Here is a 12,731-nt window from a genome sequence, read left to right on the forward strand (position 1 = left end):
GGCTGAATGCAACCAAATTCTCACAGCAATCCATTATAGCGTAAACAGAATTCTGCAAAAAGGGAAACACAGAACCGGACCGCCGGGTTTTTGTTTTTATAGTGGATATTGAAAAGTAAATAAAATAATGGATGTAAGAATTTTAAAATACATTTATTTTTATATTAGTGGTGTCAATTAAAATACTAGTATATACTTGTATGTTTGAGGGGAGATATAACCAACATGGAGCTGGAATAAAGAATGCATCAAAATTTATTATAAACATCTCAGCTTGGTTGTGAGGTTTTTTGAATTAGAACTTAATTAGCTGAGTATAAAAGAGCGTTTTCACACCTGTAGTTGTGAAAGTTTCTATGATCCGGATCAGTTGATGAGTTTGTTGTTTATTTGAAGCGTTTCTCCCTCTGTTTGGTTTGTTTTCACACAGGCATAAAAACCTAAACACACCAAAATGCTCACCAATAAACCACATGAGCACATGGTCTCTGTCTGGCGTGGGACAAGAAGTAGATATAGTGATAAGATTCTGTGGTCCAGCTCATATATCTGTGCAGTGTAAAGCTGCTTTAACACAGAACACTGAAAAGAAACATTTCTGCACTTTTTAACACAGTGTTTTCAGTGGGAGGTGCAGCACAGATGTATTAAAAGGAGTTTTGTGGCTGCAAGCAGTGAATGCTGTGCATACCACACTCTTAAAGTGTAAACAGCATGGAGCAGCAGAGACAGTTTGTTCATAGCAGTATATTATTTGGCTAATATATCAGATTAATCTACGACTTATCAGCAGTTTAGCTCAATTAAAAAGATATATATGGGATCGCTGGGGTTGAGTGAAATGAAGTTTATAGGATTAACAGAAAGTGTGCAATAATTCTTTAAACTAAATTAAGCAGGTGCATAAATTTGTTCACCCAACAGAACAATAACATCAATATTTAGTAGATCCTCCTTTTGCAGAAATAACAGCCTCTAAACTCTTCCTACAGCTTCCAATGAGAGTCTGGTTGAAGCTTCTGGTTGAAGGTATTTTGGATCATTCCTCTTTATAAATCATCTCCAGTTCAGTCAGGTTTGATTCAGGTTTCTGATCATGAACAGCAGCTTTAAATCACATCACAGATTTATAATAATATTCAGGTCTGGAGACTGAGATGATCTGAGATGATCATTCCAGAATGTTGTACTTGTTCATCTGCATGATTTAGTGATTTAGTAAATTTAGAGCAGTGTGTTTAGTGTTTAGGGTCGTTGTCTTGTTGAAGGATCCAGCCCCGGCGCTTTAACTTCAACTTTCTCACTGATTCTTCAACATTGTTCTGAAGAATCTGCTGATATTGACTGGAATCCATGAGACCCTCAACTTTAACAAGATTCCAGCACCTGCACTGATCACACAGCCCCACAGCATGATGAACCACCACCAGATTTTACTGTGGGGAGCAGTACAGTGTTTGTGTTGGAGCGCTGTGTTATTTTTCCTCCATGCATAAATAACCGTCCTCCAAATAACTCAATTTTAGATTCATCAGTCCACAGAACCTTATTCCAAAATATCCAAAGCTGACTTGTTTAAATGTGTTTTAGCTTTAGCTTTACCTCAAGAGACTCTGTTTGTGGCTCAGAGCTCAGAAAAGTATTTTTCTACATTTCTCTCTCATTCAGCCTCTCCTTGTGTAAAGTGAGCTGAATAGTGAATAGTGAACGATGCACAGTGACTCCATCTGCAGTAAGATGATGATGTAGGTGTTTGGAGCTGGTCTGGAGGTCTGTGGGTTCACTATAACTGTTCTCTCCATCCTTCTCCTCTGATTATCTGAGATTTTTCTTGTTCTGTCTCTTCAGCTCTTTACTGGAACTGTGTCTGTGGTTCTTCCATTTCCTCACTCTGTTCCTCACAGTGGAAACTGCAGCTGAAATCTCTGAGATTATTCAGCTTTTTATATCCTTCCTCTAAAACATGATGTTGAACAATCTTTGTTTCAGCTCATTTGAGACTCCCATGTTCAAGACGCAAAGAGAAGAAAAACTTGTAATTGGCTCCTTAACCCTTTCTTTCTCATAATTGGATTCATCTGTGTATGTAGGTCAAGGGTCAATGAGCTCACCAAACAATAATTAGTGGTAACAGTCTCTGTTAATCCTACAAAATTCATTTTACTTCTTAAATATCACTGTGTTCATCTGCTCTATGATATATTTAACTGAAATTGCTGATCCAAACAACCAATCATTTATAAAGGAAAAGGAAAATTATCAACTTTTTCATACCACTGTAAGTGTGTTTTTTTCCTTTCTGTCAGTTTTCCTAAATTTAGATTTTAAATCATCCCAATAAATAAATGTATAGCGCTGCATAGTGATATGTATCAAACCCCAGGTTCTTGTCAGTAGGGCTGCAACTAATGATTATTTTGGTAGTCGACTAATCTGACGATTATTTTTTTGATTAGTTAATTAGTTTATTATATTAGTTGATTATTTCTGCCATGTCCTCCATCTCTATCAGAACAGGTGATTTAAATGACATTTCAATATCTGAATGTTATTTAAACATGGAGAGTACTGATATTTAGTGATTTAAAATGTAATCTGTTGTGTTTGGGCACTTTTGGAAACACAAACTAAGTTGAGTGTAATCTGTGTGAGCTTCTGTCACCAGCACTTTGCGTAATGCAGTACTGTTAGAAATTCACGATTAATCGACAGTGAAATTTGTAGTCGACAAATAAAAATAATCAACATCGTCGATTATAGCGACTAATCGTTGCAGCTCTGTGCTTTTTAAGTGCACTGTCTGCTTTAATCTCTTTAAATTTATCACCGTGATACTGTAGAACAGACCATCTGCTCCCTGCACAGTGTGCTCCCAGTTTTACACTAACCATTAAACTAAAGCAGCGCTACAGTCAGGGAACACTGCGTGCCTCTGTGGGGATCTAAGCCACCAAGAACTCTGTCTTTCAGTCTGTTTAAGCAGCTCGGTTTAGTTATCCTGTGAGAGACGGAGCTTTAACCTGAGAGACTGTATCGGGCAGTGGGTGGTAGGGTAAGAAGGAGCTGAACCTGATTGTGCTATGATGACACTCCACATGGCAATTTATTCCTATGCTTAAATTGTTAATTAAATTAATTCATTTATATTTTTTTGTTATATCAATTGCTTTGCATGACAATTATGGTTTTAATTTTAATCTCAGGCTAAAAAATTGATTTGTGTTAAGTCTTCTTTTTGATTTAATTTAAGTAAAACATAGGTGGGAAATTCTCATAGAAAATATGACCAGTAAAACACACAGCCAGCACAGAGTTAGTAGCTTAGAAAACTGATTAGTTTTACCCTTTTTATCTTTGCACTTTGCACATCTGCAATTTTAGAATTTTAAATTAGTTATGCTGCTGTGTGAACCGACTGTTGTACTGTGTATTATTATGTATGTGACAAATAACATTTGATTTGATTTGAATTAAAGTCGTATACATAAACCTTTATATTTTAAAGTCATATACTTACAAAAAATTTATTTGTAGGATTTTGATCACATATGGATGTGTGAAAACAGCCTGTTGCATACACCAAATATGTTTAGGTACAAATTTAGATAAGCATTTACAAGTATTTTTGGCAGTAATCTTACACCATTCAAGTTTCCCTAAGGGAGCCTGGGGGGAATCACTACACACTGATGGTGCGTTTCTGGGGGACACACCCAGTATGGAAATAGACTGGCACCAGAGGTGGAAAAAGTACTGAAAAATTGTAATTGAGTAAAAGTACCTTTACTTTTCTAAAATTCTACTCAAGTAAAAGTAAAAGTACCCATCTAAAAATCTACTCGAGTAAAAGTAAAAAAGTACTCAATTTAAAATGTACTCTGAGTAAAAGTTACATAGTTACTTTTAATTATTTGATGTAAAAAAGCAAAAACAAATCATAAATTAAATTGTTTTTAATGAACTATTATTCCACATAATAATTTGGATTTCAGGCAGTATTTGTTCAGACCACCCCATAAAACATTTTCAAGAACAAGTGACATAGGTTTCTATGATCCATTTTTTCTTAACTGTTAAAAGGTTATGGTCGTGTAGGTCACTATAAACTGTAATTTTATAGTTATATAGTTCATTGTTATATTTTAACTTGCCATTGCTCTGCTTTAACTGCTATTTACATGTTTTTTAACATGTAAGCAGATTGTTTAATGATAAAAACACTCACCCCCACATCCTTTCTCAGGTTTGATATGGAAGTTTTGAAAGCTGACAGCTCTGTCGGGCGGGGCTCATTTTGTATTGCATGAGGACGTTATTGCCTCGTTATTCCAATTATTATTTTTTTATTTCAGACAATTGTGTTTTTCCCAGCATTTTATTTTTAACTCAGTAACGGGGAGTTTTCCAATGTAGTGAAGTAAATTACTATTGTCAAAATGTACTTGAGTAAAAGTAAAATGGCCTATTTTAAAAACTACTTTAAAAATGACAAATTACTCATAAAATCTACTCAATTACAGTAACTTAAGTAAATGTAATTCATTACTTTCCACCTCTGTCTGGCACTAAGTTTATGCAATCAACAAAACCAAAAAAAAAAGCTTGTGTCTGTCCTTTTTACTTTATTTTCACCAACTTCCTGCACATCCTGGTCATGCATCCTAGCATCACGCACCTACCGTGTCTCAAATGTTCAATACAATACAGATCAATTATTCAACTCAAAGATCTCTATTAGAATGCATATGTGGCCAGAAACACCCAAAATATTTGATTAATGTTTGAAAATATCCAATTTTATGTTAACCAGACTTTTGAATTTGAATTAAAACTAATTGTGGGTTTAGAGTCCACACAGTCAACCGTTATCCAAAATATAACTAAATATAACTGATCATGAGTAAGGGTGCAAATACATGATGACAGGAGCCAATAGGAAAGCTGTATTTTTCAAGTAATATTCAAAGAAATGTAAAACATTTAATACTACCATACTATACCTCCAGACTGTCCAGCTTCACACAGCTGCTGTGCAAGCTTGGTCAAACCAACCAACCAAGTGTGTGTTTGGTCTGATAGTGAAAATCCGTGAGAAACATTTAAATTCTGAGAGTGAGAAGCTGTGAAATTTATTTACATTCACAATCACTGACCACGGCAAAGGCAAAGGAGCAGGATCACTCGAGTAAACAGTGGTCAAATCATCCTTTTTGTTTAAACTACGACCTCAAACCTTAGGAAAAAAATATTAATTAAAAGTATTATGTTATTATATTATGTTGTCTTATAAAAACAATATTACGAAAAAAGAACAGGTTAAAAAAAAGGAAAGAAAAGGGCTCAGTGTTCTGAAAGGGCAGGAGGGGAAAAAATAATAATGGGACTTTACATGGGTAAAAAACAAACTGCTTAATTTTTTAGGGAGAAAAAATTCTTAAGAAAAGTTCTCAAGATAATCATCACAAGATAATTAATTAGATAAAAAAATGGAGGGAAGCTTCCAGTAAGGTGAGTTTTGACAAATATGTTGAGGCTGCAGTAACTTAACTTGACTAGTAACTTAAAAGTAAACTTTAAAATGAAGTAAATCCATAAAGCAACTGAATTACTTTTACTGAGATCAGATACATTTTTCCGAATATTTATATCATCACTATCTGTCACATTTCTCTCTTCATTGAAGTAAACCACCACCGATTCCATAGCATAATTTTACCTAGCAACACCTTAACAACTACCAAGCAACCATTAGCAACTCCATAGCAACCACAACAGATACTATAGCAATACCTATGCCACCATCTAGCAACATCTTAACAACCACCAAGCAAGCATTTACCAACATCATAGCAACCACAACAGATACTATAGCAACACCTCAGCAACCACCTAGTAACACCTTAACAACCACCAAGCAAGCATTTAGCAACATCATAGCAACCACGACAGATACTATAGCAACGTTAGCAACCACCTAGCAACACCTTAGAAACCACCTTGCAAGCGCTTAGCGACTCTATAGCAACCACTAGTGCTGGGCGATATGGGAAAAATCATATATCACGATATGGAATTTTTTATATCAAGATAACAAAGCATATCATGATTTACCCACAATTAAGTATGTTTTCAGTTATTCTTCGAAAAAAAATGACAAAATAAAATATCATTATCATTGCTTACTTTTTTCCAAACTTTTACAAATGAGAATTACTACCTTTTAGTGCAGCAATATATATATATATATATATATATATATATATATATATATATATATATATATATATATATATGTATCAAATGAAAACAGATGAGGTAGATGCAGTAGCTCATTTTTTCAAAAGAACTATGCGTCTCCATTGTTCAGCTCTCATGAGTTTAATAACGTAAAGCATGATGCAATCCGGCGTGTCCGTGCTCATCCGTCAAATAACATAAAGCAGCGTCACGTCACAAAATCACATTATGAAGCTTTTTTTGCGAAGATTTCTTTATTATTTGACTTATTTAAACTAAGTTCATGCAATGTGACCACGCCAATATATTTCATCGTAGCCTACTTCATATATTTGCATGAATAATTGATGAAATTACTGTAGACACGATAGGGGCGATAGAAAACACCTTTCTATAGTCCCCACGATATTTATCTCCAGCACTAGCAACCACTTAGAAACATCATACCATCCCCTGGGATATTGTTACATATCTCCACATATGCCAAGGGAAAACTATGGAGAACATAACACATGGGCTATCCTAAGTCAATGAGCCAGCAGAGTATAAGTAAGAAAGAGGAGAACAGGCAATAAATAGCGGTACAAAAATCCGATTTAATTCTAGCTTCCCACCACTCACTTGCACATACAACAAACCACGGCAGTATTTACATTATTTACATACGCTGTATAAAACAACATAAAAGAAATTACCTCTCTGGGAAATACAAACTATGGACGGTGCTAAAGAAAAGAACACAACAAACCATATTAACCTACCTAAAGCCAAAGAAAGTACAAAAAGAATATAAAGAAAAGAAACTCCTGAACTAATAACCTAAATACAAGGGGTAGCACCCACCCTCTTACCTAGGGACCTATACAAACAAATTCATACGTGATGTAAAAATGTACAGGTGCACCTATCTTACCTGTTTACCTGTTTGCATACCCAGGTGGTACAACCAAGACAGTGAGTTGTCTTTTAGCCAAAAAAGAAAAAGGGGTTAAATTAACCCCATCAGAGAAGAAATACAATAAAATAGGCTACAAGAGCGTGTTGGCCTTTAAGCATGCCGCATGGTCTTCTCTCTCTCTCTCTCTCTCTCTCTCTCTCTCCCTCTCTCAACCTAAACATGATACTACATATACACATTAAATAATACTTATATATTTTTATATATATATATATATATATATACTAAATAACTAAATATATATTAATATAAATTATATAAGATATAAATAATATTTATAATATCTATAAGTATTTATAAATTTATAAACTACATATACTACATAATACAGCCGACTCATCTGCTGGCACCGCCCTTTTTTTGCTCAAATAAGTCAGCACGCAATGAATCTTGGGATACTGTAGACTGTGAAGGATACACCCGGTGAATCCTTCGATCGAGAGAGAGAGAGACCATCCTGAGTTTCCTTCATAAAATGCACAAAGTTGTTGTTGTTGAGAAAATCTCATTAATATATAAATATTTTTTAATGGCATGAATGATACAAATCCGTACAAATCTGTATTGTGATCTAGTTTAACTTTAGCACGTGTTATTATTACACAAAATAATGGAAAATGTCAAATATAAAAAAAAATACAAATATGTAAATGGTTTACATCATCTGATGATAGCAGAGTTACAATAAGTCAAACCTTTTCATACTGTCCCACAATTTCAGAATGGGCCACATTGTGTTTGGAGTAAAATAAGAAATATATATTTCTAAAATATGAATATATATTACATTCATCATTATATATTTTATTTCCTATTAGTTTATATTGTGTTTGCAGTGCTTGTGTTGTCTTTTTGATTGATGTGTTTTGTGCTTTTGCAGCTCTTTTCAATCTGCACTGCGCTGTGCTTTCTTGGCCACTGCATGAATGTGATTAATTAAGCAACAATACACTCGAGGTTCATGCTATAACGTGTCATATTGGCACTGCTGTGATGTGGTCGTAGAAGATTAGCACAGCAGTGCTAATATAACATATTATAGCACGAACCTCGAGTGTATTATTGCAATAATACCACAGTTCCATTATCACTGTTTATTAAAAGATTTTGAGGATGAGAAAATGTGATTGGTTTGGTTATAAAAACTCCGCCAGTTAAAATAGTTCCATAGCTGCTCCACTTTAGCTGCACTGTAAGCTCTGCATTATTTCAGTCAATATTGTGGAAATCTAAGTTTACTGTAAATAAACAGAAGTGCTTTACTCACCCGAATAAACAGAGTTTAACAGGAGAGAAATCTGTGTAGTTTAAAGTGCAGCGCTCATTTGACTGAAAGCCAATTTTTTGTTAAGAATTAAAGTTTTACTTCGGCAACCCCCAGAGTCCACCTTACATTCAGCTTAAAATACCCTATATTAACCGATAAATATATACATTTAAGCTTTAATTTTAATTTTAACAACTCTTAACCTGGTATTTGTGGCTAATAATGTGTGTAATAATGCATATTTTTGAATCGCTGGGCTTATTTATTTATTTGTAGGAGCGTAAGACTGGTGGAGGAGAACATGCATGGGGTTAAAATTGATCAGGATTACAACATTGTACACATAACTCAGGATGACCTTAAAATGTTAAGGTGAACAGGCTGTTTTATAACCAGATTGCTTCTTTCATTACAAGGTGTGATTTTCACAGATTTGTGGGTCAGTGTGAAAACATAAAGCAGACATAAATCTCTTGTATTTTATACATTATTTTATACAGTATTTTAAGATCAATAACTATCTAAAGAATATAGCGTATAAGGACTGAAGGCCAGCTATGGATAACCACTCTGGTTCCCAAACGTAGTGCTCTGGCTGAACTTAGCCTCTATATCTGTCCGCTCTCGTAATAGTAGCTTAATGAGCACCAAACGAGATTGCAGGGTTTTAAAATACACCTTAAAGCCATTTACAACTACTTTCCCCAAGTTACCTCTGCTACTAGAGTAAGTTCAGTTCAGCAGCCCGAGCTCGAGCGGAGGATGTGATACGAGGTGTCGACTGCATCGCTTATCAGTTTTACTTTTAGTTCATTTTGCTTTATTTCATTGTGCTTGTTTCTTTTAATTTAATTTTAAAAGGTAAATAATAAACGCAATGGGCCAGGAGGAGAGTGCAGCTCACAAGGAGGTGGATTTGGCACAAATTCAGGAATTATGCACAACTTTTATGAAGGAATGCCCAAGTGGAGCTTTACACTTACACGAATTCAAGAGGATCTTCGGCATCCAGAGAGAATCGGAGGAGGAATCTGCCTACATAGAAACCATATTCCGATCCTTTGACGCCAATCAGGCAAGTAAACCAGAATCTACAACTAATTAAGAGTCAATACATCTGACTAGTATGGTGATATTTATTCATGCATTCTGTTTTTCCGTTTTAGGATAACACCATAGATTTTATGGAATATGTGGCAGCACTACACCTGGTTCTCAGAGGAAAACTAGAAGACAGGTTGAAATGGTCTTTTAAAGTTTACGACACCGACGGGAACGGCCGCCTGGACCGGCGAGAAGTGAAGCGCATCATAAACGTGAGCAGACTTTATTTTTTACCATATTCAATTGTAACTTTTTACATATTTTTCACATAATTATACCTGCCAGCTGTACTTTACATTACGTATTATTAATTTAGAAAAAAACAAGTTCTTATTCACAAAAGCAGGCTGACAAGCTGAAGATGCCACAGAGTTAAAGAAAAATACAAAATGGGAAAAGAAGGGTGACCATTTTACAGTTAATAAGCTAATATGACCATACGCTAATATGTAAATTACTTTTACATCTTATAATCCATTGTATTATTAATTTCAGTCACAGTGTGTTAGCATTCTGGAGAAGGTGTTCTGTTTTTCTAAATATCTAAATACAGCTCTGAGAAAAAAATTAGAGATCACTTAAAACAAATGAGTTTCTTTGATTTTACCAAATTAAAAACCTCTGGAATATAATCAAGAGGAAGATGGATGATCACAAGCCATCAAACCACCAAACTGAACTGCTTGAATTTTTGCACCAGGAGTAAAGCAGCATAAAGTTATCCAAAAGCAGTGTGTAAGACTGGTGGAGGAGAACATGATGCCAAGATGCATGAAAACAGTGATTAAAAACCAGGGTTATTCCACCAAATATTGATTTCTGAACTCTTAAAACTTGTTTTCTTTGTATTATTTGAGGTCTGAAAGCTCGGCATCTTTTTTGTTATTTCAGCCATTTCTCATTTTCTGTAAATAAATGCTCTAAATGACAATATTTTTATTTGGAATTTGGGAGAAATGTTGTCTGTAGTTTATAGAATAAAACAACAATGTTCATAAACATATTTAATAGAAATTAATTATATTACATTGTTTATATATTTATAATACCTTGCTTATGTTGCATTCTTTTTGTTATTTTATTATTTTATGCTAAATTAGTCTTGCTTGCTTAATGAGGTTTGCTTTTGTTTTGACAAGTTACTTTTGTTTGTAATATTTTGTCGCAGTAGTATATTCTTGAAATTAAATTTAAAAATGTAACAATTACATGTTTTATCACCAAGAATATCATACACACCAAGTATTGTATACCCTGAAATAATTATTATTTTGGGTGCTAAATCGCCCACAACTTAACTAACTAAATATTGAAGAATATATTTAACCATGCTTGCAGGCTGCACTCATTTTGAACAATTCAATAATTTTTACAAACAAAATTTGGCCATTTTCTGGACACAGCCTAAAAAATAGTCCCACTTACCCATTACTTGCTTGGGAATTTATAGGTGTCCCGTTTTTTTAATTCCTCTTCAATACTAAATTAAATAGGTGTCCTGAGTCTTTGACTCTGTATATATTACACAGTAAAACACAGAGGTATGATATAAGTACTTTCTTGTACTCAAAGGTACAGGGTCTGTACAGGGTCTTTACAGGGTCAGATCTGTTCCCTCTGAAGTACAAAGTCTTTCCAAACAGCTGAAAGAAGAGATTTGAACCATTTATTCAGCCAAAAGGTTAATTCAGTATTCTGTATCACTGTATTAATAAAGAATAAATATTTTAATAATACATTTTTCATTTGAAAGCTGACAATTTTGGATTATAAAGTTCTTGACAGATATTCAGTGGATTATAATGTTTGTAATTGTCAGGCCCGTCCAGCCAAGCCAAGCACCCTATGCCCAAATAAGGACTTCCCCTAATTAGAGCACACACACACACACACACACACACACACACACACACACACACACACACACACACACACACACACTCTGAGAGGCACTCCATGCCCATATATGGACTTCCTCTAATCAGGGCACGCTCATGCAGTCATCCAGCCCTGATTAGAGATCAGAGGCACCTGGGCAGAGTTGCTTATAAGCACGCTGCTCCTCTCTGCTGTTGCCGAGTATTGGTCGCTCTCATGGTCTGTGTTTCCTTGTGGTTCCAGCCTGTTTGCTACTCTACAAAGCGTTCTATCTCCCAAGCCTGTCTTCCCTAGTTCCTGTTTTTTCCTTGGACTCCTCCCGGCCTAAGTATCCCTGTTTTATTTCTTGTTTTGTTTGTTTGCCCAGTTTACTTTCTTAGTCTAGCCATTTTCCTAAGCTCTGCTTAGTAGTTTTCTGTTTGCTATTTTGTAGTCTAGTGCTCCCTTTGTTTTTCCCCATTCCCCTTACTACTTCCTGGTTTTATTGTTTTGGCCGTTCCACTTATTCCTTAGTCCCTGTTTCTTTTGGCCCAGTCCCGTTTACTTTGTCAGTGTTTATATTTGTTTTCAGTTTTGCCCGACTTTAGTGTGTTGCTCTAGTCCTCTTTTATATTGTTTATTTTGTTGTTTATTTCAATAAATTTTACTGCTTCGTTCTACATCCCAGCAGTGTCTCTTATTTTCTCTCTGCCTGTTTACAGTCAGGCATGACAGTAATTTTTACTGGTACAAAAAACATGTATAAGGACTTTTACTGAAAGGTACTCTGTTGTACCTCCATATAAAATACAACTTAAACAAAAAAAGCTGTACTTAGTTTTCCTATTATGTAGTTATAATATGATAATAATATATAGTGTTTATAATATGACCCTATTTGTTTAAGTGGTTAAAATAGAGAGCATTACTCAACTAATCAAAAAACAGATCAGATTCCATGCATTCATTTCAAATGTAGAAAAAAGTCCTGTATATATTAAATGAAGCTATAAACATACAGAGGAAGCTTCAATAGTCAAACTTATATCACAAATTTACCAGTAACATAAGTATTAAGAACAGACAAAAAAGAGTTTTTTTGGGGGTCAGCATGAGGGAGTGTCCTCATGGTCACCTGCAGGCAGCTTAAACAAGCCCAGTATCTTAACACACTTTTTTCATTGTGAGCCTCTTTCTTTTTATAGCTCACCTTCTCTGAACCACCAGCCACAGTTTTTTACTTTTATCCATGTTTCAGCAAGAAGTACTGCAGGTTTCAGAACACCTGGTTTTTTTTCTCTCAGTTTG

At 34.8% G+C, this 12,731-nt stretch overlaps 1 protein-coding gene across 1 annotated transcript in view; it reads left to right on the top strand.

Annotated features, from left to right (window-relative positions):
- The first annotated feature begins 8,785 nt into the window (after positions 1-8,785).
- The window catches only part of LOC103025981 (guanylyl cyclase-activating protein 2), a 59,431-nt gene continuing 55,485 nt past the window's right edge, over positions 8,786-12,731 (top strand). Inside the window, exons 1-2 of the mRNA XM_022686470.2 lie at positions 8,786-9,537; positions 9,629-9,778. Of these exons, the coding sequence (XP_022542191.1) occupies positions 9,340-9,537; positions 9,629-9,778 (348 nt within the window). The 5' untranslated portion in view covers positions 8,786-9,339. The remainder of the gene's footprint in view (positions 9,538-9,628; positions 9,779-12,731) is intronic.

Source organism: Astyanax mexicanus, chromosome 9 (genome assembly GCF_023375975.1).
Source record: "Astyanax mexicanus isolate ESR-SI-001 chromosome 9, AstMex3_surface, whole genome shotgun sequence".
NCBI lineage: Eukaryota > Metazoa > Chordata > Actinopteri > Characiformes > Acestrorhamphidae > Astyanax > Astyanax mexicanus.